The sequence below is a fragment of the Sciurus vulgaris genome, assembly GCF_902686455.1.
Source record: "Sciurus vulgaris genome assembly, chromosome: 2".
Classification (NCBI taxonomy): Eukaryota; Metazoa; Chordata; class Mammalia; order Rodentia; family Sciuridae; genus Sciurus; species Sciurus vulgaris.
The window spans coordinates 11671179-11692360 of NC_136462.1; the positions used below are offsets into that span (position 1 = coordinate 11671179).

At 53.4% G+C, this 21182-nt stretch overlaps 1 protein-coding gene across 3 annotated transcripts; it reads right to left on the reverse strand.

Annotated features, from left to right (window-relative positions):
• Window positions 1-1025: 1025 nt before the first annotated feature.
• SERPINA3 (serpin family A member 3) lies at window positions 1026-13011 on the reverse strand. Of its 3 annotated transcripts, none has more exons than XM_079129533.1 (5): window positions 11875-11896; window positions 10614-11263; window positions 7081-7354; window positions 5236-5386; window positions 1026-4209 (listed from the first exon to the last, which is right to left on the reverse strand). In XM_079129533.1, exons 2-5 carry the CDS (start codon window positions 11251-11253, stop codon window positions 4006-4008), a joined length of 1269 nt encoding a protein of 422 aa, XP_078985659.1. In that variant the 5' UTR covers window positions 11254-11263; window positions 11875-11896; the 3' UTR covers window positions 1026-4005. The 3 variants fall into 3 exon arrangements, with proteins under 3 accessions (XP_078985659.1, XP_078985660.1, XP_078985658.1); XM_079129532.1 differs by lacking the exon at window positions 11875-11896 and adding an exon at window positions 12872-13011 and having other exon boundaries at window positions 1027-4209; XM_079129534.1 differs by lacking the exon at window positions 11875-11896 and having other exon boundaries at window positions 10614-11261.
• Between the last annotated feature and the right edge of the window lie 8171 nt (window positions 13012-21182).

Below are 21182 nucleotides of genomic sequence, written 5' to 3' on the forward strand. Positions count from 1 at the left end.
GCACCACATAAAAATAAATAAATAAAATAAAAAACAATATACAACTAAAAGACAGATTAAGAGTGGCCTTTGGTCTGGACTAATTCGGCACTACTTTTAATTCTGTTGGCTCTACCCAAGATTCTTATCTCTCCACTCTTACTACTGGCAAATAGGAAGCAACACCTATCACGTTACCTTTTAGTGCTTCTTCACTTTATCTCAGGTAGATTTCCTCGTGCATACAGAGTAGTACCTGGCCAAAGTCCTGAGCTGACCCTCTGCACATCTTGGTGGTATGCTGTCAGCATCTCCATTTTTGATATTCTACCTCACAAATGCTAACCACCTTGGCCTCTTCATATTCTGAGATCCATCTCTTCAGCCCAAGATTGACTTTCTTTGGTTTTCCTCTTCCTGGCCTAAGGCCTAGAAATTTCCTCCAGGTCATCAGATAGGCAATAGTAAAGCCCATGTTGTGTGTCTGACTTCTCTCGGGCGGACAGTCACCCACAACCTATTATTCACTGTCTTAACACCATTGCTTCCTATATATTGTCCAGTTTTCTAGTTGTTCAGAATTTGTCTAGTCATTATTATCCCATCATGACTAGCAGGAAGATTTTAAAAATGTTTCTCTTTTATAATTTGTTGGAAATTTTATAATAATTTATTAAAATGCTCTTCAATATGTTATGGGGAGCAACTTAAGAACAGACCAATCACCACTGAGAAGTTCAAATTTGAGAGTCTTTATTAAGCTGGCCAGCTGACTGTCTCACACAATGCTCCAAAATATGGCTATTAAGAGAACAGCCCCGACCACAGGGTTGTAGGGGTTCTTATACCAAAAATCACATTAATCATAAGTGTCTGTTGCTATGATTCAAAATTACACATTAACATCATGAGATCATCAACAGAGGGAGAAGTGGGTCAAAATGACCCTGACCTAGGTACAAACTAAGGAATGGTTACTAACACCCACACAATCACTGTTCACATGGTACATTGTTTAGGAGCAATAGGAATCAGAGAGCAATTTTTCTTTACATAGGAATTGTCATTCTGTATTGTTAAACATGTCACACTAAGTAACTGATGATGGGTACAGAGGCAGGGTGTTCCCATGGGAGAAGCTTATTTCCTACATAACGTGGAGTCTTCAGAGCAAAATGGAGTCTGTTTAGTCATTTCCCTTAGAGTCTGGCCTATAACATTCTCATGGAATCAGATCTGTCAGCCCATCACAACTGAAGTTTGGAGAATATGTTCTGACAAAAATTTTTGAAAAGTTGTGAAGGTTTTGTTTTTGTTGTTCATAAATAATTTTTAAAAGGTACTATGGACATAAAAGATGCATATTCTCTTATGTAATCCTGGGGATGAAATTCAGGGTTTGGGGAATTCTATGCAAGCACTCTGCCACTAAGCTACACCCCCAACCCTTTTCATTTGTTAGAGACAGGGTCAGCTAAATTGCCCAGATTGGCCTCAAACTTGAGATTCTCGTGTCTCAGTCACCTGAGTAGCTCAGTTACAGGAACATGCCACCATGCTCCATGACTTCCATGTGTTTATAGAGTTCCACACACAGAATATGGGAGATCAAGGGGCACAGGGCATCTCCAAGTTCATTGGCATTGCAGGATTTATTGGGCTTAGAGTCCTGAGGCCCCAAGTCTTCTTTGCTGGACCTGCTCACTCTGCAGAAAGTTCTAGGCTTTTCTGAGGTTGAAGTAACGACATGAAGACCACTAGGAAAACCTGTGGATCAACTGGGTTTGTTGAACCTCCTGAGCAGGTGATAGTACCACTGCTGTAGTTGGAATATAGCCCCTAGATTCATGTTTTGAAGACTTACTCCCCAAATTCATAGGTTAATGGTACTTGGAGGTGGAGCCCTGGCCAGGTAATGAGGATTAAATGAGGTCATGGGCCTACCTGACCTTGGTGGCTTTGTTAGAAGAGGAAGAGAGACTGAGCAGCACGCTTGCCCCCTCCTGCCATGTGATGCCCTCTGCCATGTTATGATGCAGCAAGAAGGTCCCCGCCAGCTGCTGGTGCCATGCTCTTGGCCTCTCCAGCTTCCGGAACTGTGTGTTACATAAGCGTCTATTCTTTATAAACTATCCAGTTGTGGTATTCATTATGGAAATAGAAAATGGACCAAGAACCCAGCTCGGCAGCATCTCTGCAATGTCTTCAAAGGGGGCCTTTGGTGGAAGTTGGCAGAGTGCCTGGGCTGGAGTCAGTCTGTGGTTTCCCAGCATCCCAGCCTGCACTCCTGTCTTGGCCCCCAAACCCCTTTCCTGTTCAGCATCCAGAGTAACTTTTCCAAGGTTCAAACTGTTTAAATGCCTTCAAAGCTCCTCATGACTCGGACCGTTCTAGAATCCTTACCAGAATCCTGCTCCTCTGTAGTCCAGTGGCTGTCGTGGTCCCTTCCTCTCTGCAGCCTCTCTGTTCTGGACTCCAGTCACCTTTTACCAGAACCTTTGAAATGCCCCATTGCTTTCTCCTGCCAGGCCATCTCCTTTAGGATCCCATAACCACCCTCCAGTCCTCCTCTGAGTTAGCCCAGAAGTTGCTTCCTCCAGGAAGCCTTCCCTGGCTCCCAAACTGAGTTTGGTATTCTCCTTGAAGTCCAGAGCCTCATGATGCATCATTTTTCCTTTGGATTTTAAGACCCTTGAGGACCATGGCTGTGAAAATCTTTCGGAGCATGCACAGTTTGAATCTAGAATGTTTCCTAAAGTCTCTCGTGTTGACAGCTTGGTCCCCAGTGCAGCAAGTTTCAGGGGTGGGGCTTTGGGGAAGTGACTGAATTGTGAGGGCTCTGACCTCGTCAGTAGATTAATAATTGGAAAGCATTATTTGGAACTGTAGGCGGTAGGACCTGGCTGGAGGAAGTAGGGTACTGGGGTGTGCCCTCGAGGACTGTGTCTTGTCCCTGGCTCCTTCCCCTCTCTCTACGTTGCATCTACCATGAGCTGAGCAGCTTTCTTTCACCATATCCTTCTGCCATGATGTTCTGCCTCATCTGAGACCCACGGCAATGGGGCCAGCTGACCAAGGCCTGAGTCATCTGAAACTGTGAGCCAGAACAAATCTTTCCTCCTTTAATTTGTTCATGTCAGGCATTTTGGTCACAGTGAAGAAAATCTGACTAACAGAATCACTCGGTGATTGAAAGTGTTCCCCTGGTTCAGGTGTCACCTGGTGTCAGGTGGCCCTACCAACACCTTCAGCTGGGGGAGCTGCAGTGCGGTTGCGTGGTTGTCACTTGTCGGTCCCCAGCTCTGCATTCTGGTGACTGAAGGGGACCATCTGTCAGGTGAGATCTTGGAGCTGGGGAGGCAGTTGAAGCACTCAGTGGGAACCTGGAAAATAACTCTTCTCCCCCATGGGGGTGCTGGGGTGCAGAAGAGGTGATCCCGCCAGAAGACCCCCTCAGTTGTAGGAGCAAGGGGTCAGGGACGTCCCTGCAGAGACAGCAGGTGGGCAGAAACTGGATCTTGGGCAAGGGAGGAAACTGGGGACCAAGTCAAGAACTGGGGACCAGGTGACTCTGGAGGCCAGAATGGGAGAGAGGGCAACAGAGTCTCCTCCTGAGGTCCAGGTGAGCTTGGTCATAACTTGTATGGTTCAGCCAGGCTACTGAAGATGAAGGTAGAAGGAGCCCAGACCCCAGGTGGGATGAACCTGCTTGAGAGGTCAGGGGGCTTGACTCTGGGACACAGGCGGAGCAGGGAGCCAGATAGCAGAGAAGACACAGGGGAGAGTCCAGGCACAGGAAGGTGTTTATTGCTGTCAGGAGACTGCAGAGCCTCAGGCTGAACAGTCCACAGGATCTCTGTGCAAATGGGAGCCACACACTCAGGTGCCATTACCTTCCCAAGGAGGAGCGGACGGGGCCAGGCATCTCTGGGTGCACTGCACCCACGCCAGGCTGTGTCCGGAGGCCCATGCCCTGGACTTGCACCCCTGACTCTTAGTGGGTGCTCCGCTGCTCAAGGGGGGTCTCTAGTTTTGCTTGGGGTTGGCGACTTTGCTCAGAAAGAGGTTGACATTGCTGTCTGTATGGACGATGGCCATCAGAAAGGGCCTGTTGAAATTCACAATGGTCTTTGGGCCCAGCTTTGCAGACATGAGGGTAACTTTGACTCCAGTGGAAGCAGTTGCTTCTGTCCCCACCTCAGTCACATCGAGCAGAGCCTTGTGGACCACCTGTGGGGACACAAGTGCATTAGTCCCTGGGGACAGGGTTGGCGGGAGGGAAGCAGCCTGCCTGCGTGCTCCTAGGGAGCCAACGCATCGCTCCCTAGGAGCTGTCCCTGTGCTGTCCCTGTGCACAGATGTGGACACTGAGACTCAGAGGAAGGGGTAATTTGCTCAGTCATCCAGATGAAGGGTGCTAGATCAGAGAGGGCACCCCAATCTGGGTGCTGTCTGAGTCCTCCACGTTGCCCCCCAAATGCCCACGACTGGTGGGGGAGGCATGAGGGCAAGCCAGGCATTTTTCCTGAGTGCAGCTTCCTGGCGACCCCCAGCCACGAAGCAGCCGCTCCTCGGGCAGCACAGGCTCCAGAGTCTCCCCTACTCCAATCTCTTTGGGGTACTGAGCAACTTTGCATAGGACGTGGTTTTGCATCCCTGGACCTCGCAGGTCCCCTCCTGGGCACACGTGCCTCCGTCCCTGTGCTCCTGTGAGCGCAGAGCACGGGGACGCTGCAGGACTGCCTGGCCCACGGTTCTGCTATTGTGCCTCTGAAGCCCAGTCTGAGGGTCCCATGCCACCATCTCTCATAGTCAGTGTCTTTCAGCATGATCACCATGTAGCCATTGCTATTACCTGTCACCTTTACCTACCCTGCCAGGCACTGCAGACTACCCAAGAACTCGTGCCCCTGTGTGACAGGTAAAGGCTGACGGGAAGGCTGTGCCTGCTTTTCACTGGAGGGGAGCATGGGGCCGTGTCTGCCGCCATCCGGCCCCAGGCCCAGGCTCCTCCCTGTGAAGGGCTCCCGTGTCTGGTGGTCCTGTCTGTGTGTTTGGGGGTGGGCAGTGACCAGCCTGCAACCCTGCAGGAGGAACTGGGCTGTATCCCTGCTCTTCTGGGCTTGGGGAAGACCCAGGGAGGGTGATTGGCTATTGAGAAATACAGTTATTTGTACAAATTTCCAAATGTCCACCTGGCCTTCACTCTTCAAGTTTAGGCATGGCAGATGAGCTGCCTGGTGTTCACAGACTCACCTGAGAGACCATCAAGTTCTTGTTCCCTGTAATCCCTGACAGGTCAGCCAGCCTGGAGAAGACTTCCCGAATGCCCAGCTGGGGAAGTATGCTTTCCAGAGAGAAGTCACTTGAGATGCAGAACTTGGGCAGATGGAGCTCATCTATCCACCTAAGGAATGAGAAAAGCAAGATCTGAACATCACTTGAGTCCCTTGCTACCCTCCCCTGCCCTGCAGCAGGGGCTCCCCAGTTTCCTCCCCAGCTACCCCTTCTTGCAGGAAAGATGTCCTCTTCCTTGATCTCTTGTGTTGCTCTTAATTCATTAATTATCCATCAGCATCTAGGAACTTAATCCATTAATTATTCATCAGCATCTAGGAAAGTCTACCTGGGCCGGGCAGTGTGCCAGGGCTGGGCCTGGAGTCCTGCCCTTTCCCCAGCTGGCAGCTCAGCCAGGGACGCCTTCACCCTAACAGGGACCTCATGATGAACTGAGAGACTGGCCAGGGCCGGGGCAGCCACACTGACTGCACAGCATCTTGCTCCACAGGCACCAGGAGGCATATCAGTCTCCAAGGACAAGGAGGACCAGTGGGTGAAGGGGGCCACAGGCAGGTGGAAGAACTTACAGGAAGGAGGGAAGCCGGAGGGGATGTTCTACAGCATGGTGGGCGGTCTTGTTGTGGGCGGAGGGAGAGGAGAGGGTAAGGGTGGACGGGTCAGAGGTGAGACACGGAAGACCTGGGGCTGCTGAGAGGTCCAGTTGTATTGCAAGGGCTTGGGGGTCCTGAAATGGTCAAGCTCAGGTTTCTGTCTTGCTGCCTGAGAGCTCCTTGAAGGCAGGGCTGCTTCCAGCCGAATGCTGTCCTCAGGGCCTGGTGAAGGATGGAGCAGAGCTGCCTCCCACTTCTGAGCACCCCTCCCTTGGCTTAAGGCCCCTTTAATTCTCTCTCCATTTTTTAATTTTGGAACTGGGGATTGAGCCCAGGGTCCTCAACCTCTGAGCCACATCCCTATTTTGTATTTTATTTAGAGAGAGGGTCTCACTGAGTTGCTGAGGGCCTTGCTACATTGTTCAGGCTGGCTTTGAATTTGCGACCCTCCTGCCTCAGCCTCCTGAGATGCTGGGAGTACAAGCCTATGCCACTACACCTGCCCCCTTAATACTCTTGTCACTGCTTGGTCTTACCGCTGCCCAGTGCAAGGAGGTTGTGTCTCCCTTAACCCTAGAGTTCCGTGGGTGCATCCTGTTTGCCTTTGGAGAGACCTGCTCTGTGCTAGCAAAGAAGAAGGAAAGGGAGTGTTTGGAAGGAGAGGGTAAGTGGATCGTGGGTGGGAGCCAGGTGTCCTGGTCGGGGTCTCTGGGATCTGGTGTGAGGAGGGCTGAGAGTCGGTAGCCCCAGGAGGTGCCACTCTGGAAGTGCTTGGGCTGGATCTGTAGCCTCAAGTTAGCATTGAGGCAGGTCCTTGCCCTCTCTGGTCTATAAGTGTCTTCCTGTCCATCAAATTCTCAAAATCACCCCACAAGGACAAGGACCACAGGACGGGGCTCCACCTTCAAGAGGCTGAGGCCAGGAGAAAGCAGGCGTGAGTGCTGGGGACTGTGCTGGAGACGGCTCGTGACTTGGAGCAAGTCCGAGTCAGGAAGCCTGGTTACATTGGCTGTCCTCTTAAAGAAGCAGAAATCAGGCTACAGCCCCCAGGCAGCAAAGGGAAAAATGACCTCAGAAAACACCTGTCCCCGCATGGGTTCTTCCACCACTGTGCCCCTGGACACTGGTGAGACCCTGGGGTGGAGGGCTGCAGGGCCCCAGGGGCTGGGATGCAGGGGGCACCGTCCGCACCAGGTCCTGGGACACACACCGCATCTGCAGCGAGTCTTTCCACTTCTTCAGGGTCTCGGGGAGCAACACGGCTTCCACCTTCTCCATCTTGCCCTCGTCGGGGAGAATGAAGAGCGCGCTGGCGCTGCCTTCGTACTTGAGCTCCACCACCGTGCAGGAGTGCTCCTCATCCCGGAAGTAGGGGACGGTCAGGTCCTCCGCGCTCATCATGGGCACCTTCACCGGCTTCCCCGTGCTCAGGTAGAACTCGCCCTCCAAGGTGTCCCTGGGGTCGAAGGGCCTCATCCACTTGGCTAGAGGTGGAGCAAGCAGTCGGAGACCGTGTGAGCACCAGGGCACAGGCTTCAGCCCCAGCTCCCCCAGTGCCCTGAGCAGCAAGAGCTCCCAGCCACTCAGAGTCCCTCTCAGGGGTGGCCCTGGCTGGGTGTGGCAAGTGGAAAAGCCCCTGGGGAAGAGGAGAGACCCACAGGCCTGGATCAGAAAGGGGGCCTGAAACAAAACCTGGTTACTGGCGCCAGATGACAGGTCACCAGGCGTCTGGGAAGAGGGAATGCCAGACAGAGCTGGGCATGGGGTGCAGGGGCGGGGGAGGCGTGACAACAGCTGCAAGGAAGGGGGAATCCCTGGTTCCTTAGGAGGAGCAGTGTCCAGGAAGCAGGGGTCAGCACTGCAGAGAGGCGGACACATGGCCACCCTCTGTGCCCCAGGCCATTGGAAATAGGAGGGAAACGACAGGGCTTCCCCTGAGAGCTACTGAGGGGCAGACAGAGGATAATGCCTTGCAGTGGGAACCAGCTGGGAGGGCTGGGAAGGCAGGACTCTGAGCAAGAGTGACCACAGAATAGAGCTCATGGGCACTGTGACGTCTTAGTGGTCAGGGCTACTGTGCATCCCAGCAGCCGTGGCTAGGAATTGCAGGTGTGGTTCCTCAGCATACATGTGGGTCATGGCCGTCTGCATGGACCGTGGACATCTAGCTCAGACCTGCCCAGATCCGGAGTCCGAGGTCCCAGTGCCGTAAATCCACGGAACTGCGAGGATTCCTTGGACTCAGGAGCAGGGGCCCCCCGTCTCCGTCGCCTCACAGTCACAGCCTTGTGGCTTCTGTGCTGTGGCTCATGGAGTCTTGCAATTTGGCCGAACGCTTCAGGCCTTCCTCACTCTCCTTCCTGCTCTCTCCAGCCCGTGACAGCGTGGGGCCCAGGCTGTGCCCCTGTCCTCTATCCTTTGTGCTTTCCTCTTGATGATCACCCTGCTTTCTAAGCACCAGCCTGCCAGGTGCCCAGGCCCTCTGCCACTTACTGCTGGCAATGGGCGCCCAGCCCCAATTTCTGAGCTCTTGCTCCCTGTTCTCTGGGGTTGAAGAGTCTGGGGGCGGGTGTGGATCTGTGGACTCTGGACGGGCCCCTGTCATGACCTCTCCACCAGCATCGTCTGTGCCGGCCTCTAGCTCTCTCTCCTTGACCTCTTCGGGGTGCAGGCTCAGGACTCCCCCACGGGTGCTCTGACCCTCCAGGCTGAGCTCGTACTTGTGTAAGTTGAAACCCTGAGACTGCTGGGTAACCGACCCGCCTGGAGATCAAGTAAACTCAGGCATTGTCTGTAAAAAGTAGTGCTTGGGAAAGGCACTACTGTCCGACCCCCATCTGGTTTTCAGGGAACCTAATTGGCACCATTCACTCCTTCCTTTTGGACTGTAAAGGACTTTCCCTAGGACCTAACTACTGTCCTTGTAAGAGGAGCCAGTCTCCCTGACCAGCTCTGCTTTTGTAAACACGCTTCCTGCTTGAAAACACACATAATCATATATGGGTTTTCCCAACCTCGTGTACAACTATGTATCATTTTAGACTAGAAAAGTACCACACTAGAGAGCCTACACATGCTGGGGGACACTGGGGAGGGGCGCTCAGAGTCTGGAGTGCGGATCTCCTCTGGGCCTGCGGCACAAAATAGTTTGGTTTCTCCCACTCCAAGTGCCCTTTGCCACTTCTCGCCTGGTTCCCACAATACCAGGAGCAGTAACCAAACTGTCATAAAAGACACTCACAGTGAAGAGCCATCCATGGTGCTTCCTGTCCCTCTGGGCCTGGAAACCAGCTTCCAACAGAAAAGCCTTGTCTCCCTGCCGTGGGGGCCTCCCCTTCCTGCCCACCTAGGATGGTTCCAGGGGGGCCTCCAGAGAGAGTCCAAGTCTCCCAGGCCACCATTGACTTCCCAGCGAGATGGGCCCTTCTCCTAGTCTATTTGGGTTTAGAAGAAAAATAAAGAAAGCAACTTCCTGGCAAAGTCTTTCTTTCTTGACTCGGGGGCCCCACCCCAGCCTATTGCACCCGCCTGCCACCCTCAGGTCGTCCTCTGCCTTCCGGCATCCCTCAGTGAGGCAGTCCTGTGTACCTGTGGCCAGCTGGGTGCAGCGGAAGAGGAGGGACCCAGGGGAGCCCATGTTCATCAGCCCTTCTGAGCCGGTCCCTGCTGTCCACACTGCAGCCCAGCCATGACCAGGCTGCCATACACACTCCAGGTCCTGTTTGTGATCAGGCTGAAGAAACCTGGGGACCTAGAGGATTGGGGGGTGGCCAGGGAGACACTGCCCAGCTTCCTGGGGCAACGGAAGCACCCCGCTGCCTGGTCTCCACTGTTAGAGGAAGAGGGGACGAAAGCAGGGGTGGCTGGCGTGTGGCTGGGAGGCGGACGCAGTCCAGCCGTCCCTTACAGACACCCAAGCAGGCCTGGGGTGGGGGGCTTGCCCAGGGCTCCGCCAGGCCAGGGGTCCCCAGAGCTCTGGCTATGTCCACCAGCTCCCCGACTCAGGGTCCTTTATTGTGTCCCCATCTCTTCTCTTGCCTGTCGCTGAGCCACTGATGGGCTCTACCTGTTTGCCCTCTGTCCTCCAGAACTCATAGGCGGGGGTGGCCTTTCTGAGTTCCCATCAATGGAACAGGGCACTGGACCAATTAGAGCCTGAGAAAGGGTCCTGCCTTGGATACTGCCCTAGGCAGAGGGTCTTCTCCAGGGGAGGCCTGTGCCTCAAGGCTAGAGGAGGACAGAACCCTGGAACCTCAGGGTGGCCTGGCTCCATGGGGCCATCCTGCCTTCCCCTGAGAAGTGGCCCTAGGCCTGGCTGGACTCTCTCTAGAGACAGAGGGGCCCAGCCAGAGCAGGGACAGCCCTGGATGTACAGGTCAGACATGTCCAAGAGTGCACAGGCAGAGGGTCTTCCCGCCCACATTTGGCAGCATGGGGACAAGGACTGGCTGTGGTTCCTGCCTACCCTGATGGGATTTGGAAGGAGAGCCTCTTTCTTCTGTCTGCTGAGCAAGTTTAACCTAGACACAGGGTTCATGGGACAACCTGAGGTCGTGTGCTGGAACCACACAGGGAGAGGCCCACAGCCCAGGGGAGAAGATGAGGACCATGGTCAGGGTGGGGTCTGGTGCCCAAGTCCCCCAAACCCTGGGCACCTCCTCTCTAGTGGCGGCTGGCTCTCCGAGCCGGGCCAGGAAGTTCCAAGCTTGGAGCCCGCGTCCTCTGCCCCAGGCTGGCACTCACCTTTAAAGAAGATGTAATTCACCAGGAGCATCACCGTCTGGGGGCTCGGTTCCTTGATCAGCTCTACAATTCTCCCCTGGGTTTTCTTCTTCACGTAGTCGTTGATGCTCTTCTCTGCGGCATTCGGGTTCTGGAAGTTGGTGATGAAGGCCTGGGCCTCATACAGGCGCTGGGCGTCCTCACTGAACTTGGTCAGCACCTCCAGATGGTCCTGGATGAACATGGCGTTGCCTGTGCTGAGCTGCAATTGCTCGCTGGGCCGGCTGAGGGCGTGCAGGAGATGCTGGAAGGCCTGGTGGATTTCTGCCTCGGAGGTTTCTGTGAGGTCAAACTTGAGGCCCTGGAGAATCTCCGTCAGGGTGGTGTTGCGGGCCCCCAGGGACAGGAAGGCCAGGGCAGTAGAGATGCTCAGTGGGGAGAAGACGACGTTCTCACTGGGCTTTGTGCAAGCCAACTGTTTGTAGAGGCTGAAGGTGAAGTCGGCGTTGCTGGAGGCTAATCTCAGGTTGTTCGAGGGCGTTGCATCTTTCTCTGACCCCTTCTGGGCCAGAGTCTCCGGACCTGGTATGCCATGTGGGTGGCAGAGGACAGCAGGGCAGAACCCTGCCACCAAGAGCCCTAGAGCCAGGAGGAGTGGCATTCTCTCTACTCTGAAAAGCAAAGATCCTATAAGTCTCAGAGGGCCATTGGCACCTGACAACCGCCCCTCCTCCCACCTGGCCTGCACTCTGTCCTTGCTCTGCCGCCCCCTGCTGTCTCTGTGACCCACTTGGGTACCGTCCCTGCACCCAGCACGCACATTACACCCTGTGCCCCTTTCACCTTTAAAGGTAAGTGCAGTCACTTTGGCCATTGTTCCCAATGGGGAAACCGGGAAGATAGGGTGTGCCGGGGGTGGCACGCCAGCGGGTGGAGGCGCTGCAGGTGGCTGCAAGATGAGACCCTCAGAATGCCTGCCCCTGCTCAGCGGGCTGACCCAGGCAGGGTGAGAAGGCAGGGGACCTCTCCCTTTGATGACAATAGCCCTAGGCAGACCCTCCACTGTGTGGCACCTGGTCGTAGTGAGGGTTAGTTGAGAGGAGGCTCAGAAGACAGCGGGTGTGGTGCCTGGAGGCTGGCGGCCCTGAAAATGGTGTAAAGAGCAACAGCAGATGGAATGTTCCCTTTACCCCCCCGCCAGGCTACCATGTGATCATGCCACCACAGCCCTGGGAAGACCTCTTGCTGGAGGGAGAGCAGAGTGTGCCTCAGAATTTCTGACCTGGGCTGGATTTCCTTTGGCTGATTGCTGTGTGGTAGCAAACAGGTGACTAAACCTCTCTGGCTTCGGTCTCTGTCTCCACACTACACGTAGAGAGGCTTGGGTAAGGTCTGTGATGAAGGCGTGGGGCCACCTCCTGCCGCTCCCCTGGGCTAGGGCCCAAGAAGGCTGAGCTCAAAGCAAACGGCGAGCTCACCTGCAGCTCCTGCCCACTCTGTGCCAGTGTTCAAGCAAAGACACAGCTTGAGTGTTGGGGAGGGGGGAGAGGAGGAGCCAGGAGGAAGGGTGGGGAGGAGGAGATGGGGGCCGCTGATCTGCTGTCACCCAGGGCAATGGAAGTGGCTTCAGACAGGCCCAGGGACTGTGGCAACTTGGTTGACTCAGCTATTTGTTTACTCTCAGGCTGAGGAGACCATTGATTTGGAAAAGCATTAAATGATATTTTACACCCAAATGTTTTCCAGAGAAGAAGGGCTGGTGTGTTTGGGCATGTTGGAGGTCTGGCTGTTTCTGAGTTGCCTGTCTTTCCATTTCAGGACAGAGATGCAGCCTGTCTGTCTGTCTGGCTCAGGGGCCTTGATGGGAAAGTGAAGTCTCAACCTCCAGGTGGCTCCCATGGAGACCCTAAAATCACCATTAGCCTACTGCCTCTGCCCAGAGGGACCCACTGCAACCATCACGAGCCCTGGGTTCTGAGCGGGCACCCTGTGCCTCTTCCCGCTGAGGCCCAGACTCCAGCTGGCTCCATGCAGAATCCACCCATGTTGCCCAGGGGTGACCTCCACGCTTTGCAGGCATGAAGACGCAGCCCCAGGGAGGAGAGGGCTCCCCGGGGAGAGAGGAGGTGTCAGCCCCAGAGCTGCCCCTTGCCACCCAGCAGCCACCTGCAGGGCTCCCGGCCCCCGCCCACCCCACACATTTCAGGCCTGGCCTAGCCCCATCCTGGAGAAATGGAGTCCTTTGCTCCAAGAAAGAAGGCCTGAGGCCTCAGGATTACCTGGCAGGAGGGCCGGCTGGACACAGAGGAGGACCTGAAGCCGTGGCCTGGAGTGCTGGATCCTCCCCACGGCCGAGCCTCTTTATCCCAGCGAGGACTCCTCCCCCTGCTTAGGAAATACTGAGCAGGACAAGGGAGTGCTCTGTTCTCAGGTGGAAACGGCCTGATACTGATTCCTGGTAACATGGATTTACAAGATATTGCAGAACAACTAGTTCAGGAATAGCCCCTAACTTTTGCTAACATTAAAAAAAAAAAAAAAAAAAAAGCAACATCAAAACCACTGTCTCATTAGTGAGATTTCTGTTTATGAAATGTTCACTGAGGAAAATGGAGAAAACCAGAAAATAAGAAGACATCAAAAATATCCCCTGGAAGTTTATCGCCCAGAGAGGGCCCCCCGCTGACATTGGAGTGTATTTCTGAGCCATTTCTTTCCTCTCTGTGTTTGTGTGTGTGTGATATGAATCTCCATGAAAACTCAGATGTAGGTTTTAAAAATACAGGACTCTATTTTTCTGGCATCAACTTGCATTCTGAGCACCCCTCCCCCTGGGGGATGGTCTCAGGACTCTGCACCTCCCTAGAGGTACACCTAGAAATGGGATGGGGGAGACCAGCTCTGAGCACTAGCACTGTGGGGTCCTTGTCCCCAGGTGCCATGTGTCACTGGGGCCTCCACTGGGGCTAGGACTTCACCCTTTTGCACCTTGCCATTAGTTCACCCCAACAGTTGGTTGTCCCTCATCCCTGCCATTGGATTCCCTTCAGATCTTTCTCTTACACAATCTCAGATCTGTCTTGGGGTGGGGAAGCCATCTCTTCATTCCACAAAATCACCCGCCCGCATCACAACAACTTCTGAAAAACTTCAGTGGAACCCTTGGGGTTCTACAGAACCCAGTTTGGAAACCACTGACTGGTGGTGAGGCCATAGCTTTGGCATGAGGTAGGCCTGACTTGAATCCTGAAGGTGCTACTCCCCGCCTCCCTCACCTGGAGCAAATCACTGGAAATCCCTAAGCCTCCCTCTCCTGGTGTCTAAGACGTAGATCACAACATTTCCCTGGTAAGTGCCTCTAAAAGTCAGGTAGAATACAGTCAGCCCAGTGTGCTTGGCGATGGAGACTTGTTCTAAGAAACATGTTGTCAAGTGGCTTTGTCCCTGTACAGGCATCAGAGAGGGCGCTGTCACACACCCGGCTGGTGCAGATCCTTGCTTCATGTGGCCTCCAGACGCAGTAAACACCACATCTGGGGCTGCTGCTGGCATGCGGGACAGGTGCTCTACAGTCAACTTCACTTTTACAAACAGACATTCGCCCTAAAATGCGAAAGGTCTAGCGTGGTAAACCCAGGACGGGTGCCACGGTGGTCCCCCCTCACCCTCCCTCACCCTCAAGCCTCGTGCCCTGAACGGAATTGTACAGACTGCACTTTGAATGGCGGGCAGCGCGGAAGGTCTGCTACACCCGTGTCTCTGCAAGCCGGAGGAATGCCCCGGCGAGGCGAGGCTGCTCCACCTCCATCGTGATCTTACGGAAGCGCCTCCGGACTTCCTGTTGGTCGTTGACTGAAACACCGTTACTGGGCTCATAATCGTGATGTCAGCTCTCTGAGGACAGGGTTTTCTGTGGCGCGACATCTTTGAGGACCAACCGAGCAAGTGTTGGTTGTAAAGATCAGTCATCCATGGGTCAGAGTGGGTCCCGCCCTTCCCCATGTGATGATTCTTATCATTTCGGGCTCCCCGTTTTCTGTTGAAGACATACCTTATCTTATTTGAGCTGGGGACTGAACACAGGCCCTCCCCCGTGCTAAGCATGGGCACTATCACTGCGTTCCACCCGGCCCTGAATGTGTCCCGGGCTCCCCTGCCGGTTCTGCCATCTCTGTGGCTGTTGGCCTCTGCAAGATGGCGCACTGCCATGTCTACTTTCCAGCCAATACAAAGGGCAACGGGGCGGGGAGCCCATACCCTTCCCTTTGGAAGGGAAGGAGTGACCATTACGTTACTTTTATCTTTCCACTTTGTTCCACTGGCCAGGACTGGGTGTCATGGCCACATCTAGGCTGCAAAGGATGCTGGGCAGAGGGTGCACGTGGGGTAGCCATGTCCAAGTGAAACACTTGGGATTCTGTTACCATGAAAGTGGAGAAGAACATGGACAGTAAGAATGACCAGTAACCTTGCCACAGCATGTTACTGAGGGCCCTCAGGTTCCCCAGCCAGGGGAGAGGCAGAATTTTCTTTAAAACTGTCGGTAAAACCTCTATCTGACAGGACAGTGGGTGATTCTCTACCTTCTGCAAGTACTTCTGAGGATGCTTGTGGGGAGATGACATGTCCTGGGTGCCACCTGTCACCAGGGCCCTCAAATTGACACTCCAGGGCCATATGCCTCTCACTCCCGCCATCTTTCATCCTCTTCTCGGGGTCCAGACAGTCTCCATTGGTCTGTTTCGCCCCAGCCTTGGTAGCAGCCCTCCCTTCGATTGGGCAACCACCGTTCACAGGAGAATGGCCTCAGCCACACGGTCTCCAGGGCCCCAGGAGAGCAGAGAGGAATTACGGCACCGAATAGTGAGGCAAAGGTAATCTCAGAGTCACCTTCAGAACCACTGGCTTTGCGGGGTTCCCTCTAAGTCAGCTCCCCACTAACTGCTGGGCTGCAAGATTGCTGGCGCCTGCCTGCCTCTGGTTCAGCAAGCCCTTCAGAATATGCTCTCATCTCTCATCCATATCTCTTCAGAATATTCTCTCATTTTGTGAGCTTTCTCTCCGGGGAACCTCACAAAAGAATGCAGAAAGGAAATTAGGGGCACACTGGAGTCTGTAGGAATGTCCCTGGGCACGAAGAAGAGATGTGGTGCCCTTGCTGCACCCCAAGAGTGGTCCCTGAGGCAGCAGCAGCAACAACGCCCTGGGATTGGCTAGGTACGCAAAGTATTGGGACAACTCCAGGCCAGTGATTCAGAATCTGCACATTAATCATCCCAGGTGATGCGTGTGCACCTACAGAGCACAGGTACCGCTCTCCGAGGTTCGTTTAGACTCCCCCTGTGTCTGGTTGCTGGGTGAAGATTTGTCCTGCGTCTGCATCAAGCAGCTCCAGAGTGGTCTCTCCCAGACACCCAGGCCTTGTCCGAGGGCGGAGTCCACCCTGCCCTTACAATGAGCAGGGAACTGGACTTCAAAACAGTATGTATTTCTGTTCCTGTTCCCTGTGGACTTCAGAGGTTACCAAGAACTTTCCTATAAACCTTCCATTCTTTAATCCTTCCTTTATTTCACAAATATTTACAGATTGATTCCGTGTGCCAGGCATTATCCCAGGCACTGGGCATCCAACAGCGGAGAAAACTAGTAGTGATCCTAGTGATCCTGTTCTGGAGGTGACATGGTCTCAGCTGTTTTGGAAGAAGGCCCTCGTTACAGGGGAGGGCTCATAGTGTCTTAGACTTTAAGGGCCACATGTGGTCTCGGTCTCACCCTCTCCTCTGTCCCTCCCTCCCACTACCTACCCTCCTCTTCCTCCTTCTCCTCCTCCTCCTTCCCTTCTTTCTCCTCTGTCTTCTCCTTCTTCACAATCTCTTACAAATCCCTACAGCCATCCTTAGCCTGTGAGATATCTACTGTGGACTGGCTACGTTCTGAGCGTGACCCCCAAAGGTTCCCGGGCTGGAAGCCCGGTTTCCAGTATGGCGGTGTTGAGGTGGTGGGGCCTTTGAGAGATAGGGTCTGGGGGAACGTTAGGTCTCTGGTTAGGTCCCTGGGGCGCCACTCTCAGAGGGATTAATACAGTTCTCTGTATGGGGCCTCTGTTAGTTCCCAGTAGTGAGATTTGTTATTTTAAAAAAAAAAAAAAAAGAGGACATCTCTCTCCTGAGCCTTTCTGGCTTCCTGTATCACTGTGTGAGCTCTTTCTCATCCACTCTCACTATTGTGATACAGCCCACCATGAGGCCCTCAACAGGGACCAAAGAGATGGGCCCACCTGATCTTGAATTTTGCCTCCAAAACTGTGAGCTAAATAAACCTCTTTTATTTATGAAGTACCCAGACACAGACATTCTGTTATAGCAACAGAAAACAGATTGATGCAATATATAAAAACAGTCTGTGGGTTGGATTTGGTCAGTGGTCCGAGTTAGTCAACCCCTGGACGATCCCTTTAAACAGTGTCACTGTATGGTGCTGAGATGGATTTGGAGTCCAGGAAAGTGATCAAATACGTTTCCTCTATAGTTCAGGCTCACATTATAGTTTCTGGCCGGGCATTGCCCACAGAGATTCGGAGCTGGAGTGAGCTTGTTGCTCCCACTCTGGCTCCTCCCCTGATTCCCAACTCCATTCACCCCACATGCAACTTCAGGGGCTCCCTTTCTAATTGGAATTTACTGTGTTTGAGTGGCGTGCCATGCATCTGTGGCCTTTGCAGAGAGGAGTCTCCATACCTTGAGAGCTTCTACTCCGTTTTCTAGATCTGGCAGGAGGTTTTGTATAAACCCAGCTGCCAGAGTATGAATTCAGTGAGACAAAATAGTTGCACAAGTCACACAAATCAACATTATCACTCACAGATAGGCAGCAGGAATAACGGAGACCCCAATCCCTGAGAAGCCCATTGCAGATGCTCAGGAAAATCCCAGGGCAGATGGAGTCTCACGGCACGCACCCTGGGTTGGATCACAGCTCAGGAGCCGGCGGGCATTCTGCTCTGGGGTTTATGCCCCAGGATCACTGGGTTGCTGCACACTGGCAGCAGGCTAGCTCCTCCCCATGTCCAAGATGCGGTGTTCATTCTTATCACACTCCGCGGTTTTCCGGGTGTGGGAGGGGGATTCACAGAGGCCACCTGCAGACTTGGCTTTCTGCATGTTCCCCCCTGCCCCAGAGGGTTTCCTGATCCTCCCACCCTCTTCTCCTCAGCCCCTGGCAGGTTATCAGATGGCCCTTCACTCATTCAGTCCTGGCAGCCTCCCCACTGGGTGGGGCCCGGTCAGGCGAGCGCTGCTGCTTGTTCCCCAGGGAGGACACCTACCAGGCGTCTAATTTCAATATTGCCTTTTCCTTGCGGGGAATGGCTGCCCTTGTGTATAGCTCCTGTATCTGATCATGTTGAAACAAACCCCATCGTCTTTCATCCTGCGGATGGTTACCTGGCTTCAGCCTGAGTCGACTCCAGGAGGGTTTCGGTGGGAGGAAAGATCTTCCAGTGTTTAGTCCTGTGATTTGGCCAAGCATGGCAAGCTGTGAGGTGCGGGAGCCGGCAGAGCTTAGGTAAAGCCAATCCAAGGCCAACCCCAGAACTCAGTGCCATGCTACTTCAACAAACATGAAGAAACAACAATACGTGCCCCCCCAATTCCAGAAAAGGGAGAAAATTTTCTTTGGGAGCACAGGAGAGAACGTGATGGTCTCGTGGGTGTTGGGGTTGCTGCTTTTTAAAGGCACAAGTTGTCAAGGATCAATGATCTGTGTGGAGAAGCCTGACTTCTTTGTATGGGTTGGGGTCTCAGTTGAAGCGGAGCTTTGTCCCTATCAGTTACAGCCCTCCCAGTGGATGGCTTGTCCCTCTGACCTAAAACGGACTCAGATAGGAAGCCAAGGTGAGCTGGAGGTTTGCCCTGGCCTTGATGAGGTCGGGGCCAAGTCTCTAGGAGCCTTTTTGAAGGCAGTGGAGAGAGATGGAGACAGAAGTGGCACCAGCCTTAGGCGCCTCTAGTGCGACCGTAGCACCTATCTCAAAGTGTCCAGACCTGTGACCAGCAGGCATTCATCTGGAAGGACAGGGACTCTTCCTGTCTTCACCTGGAGTCACCTTGGTACCTATGGAGTCACTCAACCTTGGATGACTCAGGCTGGATCGGCATTGCTTTCTCTGTTTCCAAATCATTGCCTTTGGGGTGCCAGTTGCAATTCTTAAGTGCGGACTTGGATCAGGAGGGCTAAGGAAAACTGCAGGAAACGGGCAGTGTCCACTCTGGGCTGGGAGTTTGGGTGGGGAGGAGTGCTCGTGAGGCTGGCCAGGGGTATCAGCAGGAATCCAAGGAGGAGGACGCCGACCTCCATGGAAAGGATGAGGCTGTGAGGGACAGCAGGTCCTCCCCGCATGCAGGGGCCCCTGGAAAGGCCTCTTCCACAACATCACCCTGACATATCTGCAAGCGGGTGGCCTCAGGCCAGCTATCCCTTTGCCTCTCTGAACCTCTGTGGCCTATCGGAGCTCTTTCAAGGACTCTCAGAAGGAAGAAATGAGATTCTGAAAGTGCAGTGTCATAGAACCAGAGAAGGTCCAGTCTCTGTTCCCAACGGCCCTGGTCTAGCTGGACCAGGAGGGAGCCTGTGGGGGCTCCACACTCAGGTCTGGCTTTGTTTGGACTGACCTGGTTTTGTTGAGGAAGATGCTGGGTGCAGATTTGAGGTAGAATTTGTAAATTTCCTTCAGCACAGCCACCCCAGCTTTGTCCCCACAGGGATCACGAGGCACTAGCAGAAGGATCTGGCAGGAGCAGGGGATTCCTGGTTCCCACTGGCATGTGGCTTACTCTGACCCTCCTGCTCGGTGCTGTCTTATTTTCCTGTGGGGAGGGTGTGGCTGCCACAAATAGCCCTTATCGGCTTCTATTTCACAACTGCCTCCTGGGTTACTTGCCATCGGAATCACTGGCAAAGGAACCCTGTGGGAGTCAGACCAGCCTGGCGCCTGCCCTTACCAACTGGACAGCCTGGCGGGCGCTCGGCTCTCTCTAAGCCTCTGCTCCTTTTCCCTGTGTGAGGTGAGACGGTGGCACCTCCTTGCTCACCGCTCGTTTTGTTAACTCATTTGTTTTAAAAATTAAGTCCCTCCTATGAGGTGTCACTGTGAGGGGTCCCATGAGGTCTTTCTAGAGGCAGAGACTTACTTGGACCTTCCAGGTCCTTGACACATCACCGAAAATAATTTAAGGGCAAGTCAGGTCTCAGTAGCAAAGAAAAAAGTTTATTACAGAAAGTGAAGGTTCATACTCATAGTAGAATACGGGCTCTCTCAGGAGTGAGAAGTGCTTTGGGGTCCAGACTCTATTTTAAGGGAAAACTTTGAGGAGTAGGCATGGGAAGTATGTGGAGAACACACCAGTCTGGTGATCACAGGTGGTGCGTAATGCTCTGTCCTCCAGGATCTTCAGGTTGACATGGTCTCCATCAGCTGGTCATGGATGACTTTGGTGGGTACATTCCGTTGTAGCCTGCCTTCCTTCTTCCTTTCTTTCTTGGTACTAGAGATTGAACCCAGGGATACTCTGCCACTGACCTACATCTCTAGCCCTTTTTATGTTTTTATTTTGGGGACAGGGTCTCACTAAGTTGCCAGGCTGGCCTGGGACATGTGATCCTTGAGTCTCAGCCTCCTGAGTGCCTGGGAGTGTGCACCACCACGTCCAGCTTATTATAGGTTTCTTAAAATGTTGTCTCTCCCTTTGTTTGATATATTCTAAAAATGCATGTGTTAGCACACCACACAGGGCATTTTTCATAAGTGGGTATATTGCCAGTAACTTCAGGATTGTGAACGAATTTACAGTAACATTAAGATTTACAGATTTCTCAGAAATTTGAGAGTAACAGGACTGGGAGAAAAACTGGGTGAAAGGTCTGAGGAACTTTGGCAAAGTTAGTCTCCTTTTTCTTTCTTTGGCCTCCTTTGTATCATTTTTTAATCCTGCTCCATGCCCCTCCCATTCTCTGTGCCCTTAATTCTTCAGGGCTAATGAAAGGTCAAGGGGTCTGTCCTCCAGAACTGCTTCAAGCTGGCAAGGGACAATGACCCTGCCCAGACAAGGATGGAAAATCTCATCCTGTCTGATCTAAAGGAGACAGAGAGACTGGTCTGTGCTGTGGGAGCCGGTTGGAATCCGTGCACTGCCGTGCTCTCAACAGGGAATTGTTATAATCTGGAAGATGAAATTGTACTAGAAAATAAAGAAGGTAAGCAGGAGGGTCATGGCAGCCGAAGGTCTGAGAGTTGTAGCAGCCAGGGGAGGCCAGGCAAGTGAGGGCGAATGCTGCTCTTGGTCTAGCACTGCTCTGCAGTCAGGGGTGGGCATGCATGAGCGGAAGAGAGAGTTAGGGCCACCAAGAGAAAGCAGAGCCTGGCCAAGGGACCGATTTCCGATGGAGCAGAGTAGTCCTGATAAACAAAAGAAAGCATTCCAGAACCGCAGAAAGGAGCGAGTCTCCTGGGATCTAGAGGATAGGTGACCTGAGCTTAAACAGGACTTTCTGTTGCTTTGAATAGGACCCACAGACCCTCCAGCAGCTCAGATG

Coding starts and splice junctions, on each gene's coding strand:
- SERPINA3 (XM_079129533.1), bottom strand. CDS start 11,253: ATGCCACTCCTCCTGGCTCTAGGGCTCTTGGTGGCAGGGTTCTGCCCT. Junction 7,355..10,613: donor GAATTACATCTTCTTTAAAG/GTGAGTGCCAGC, acceptor CTCCACCTCTAG/CCAAGTGGATGAGGCCCTTC. Junction 4,210..5,235: donor AGAACTTGATGGTCTCTCAG/GTGAGTCTGTGA, acceptor GTGTCCCCACAG/GTGGTCCACAAGGCTCTGCT.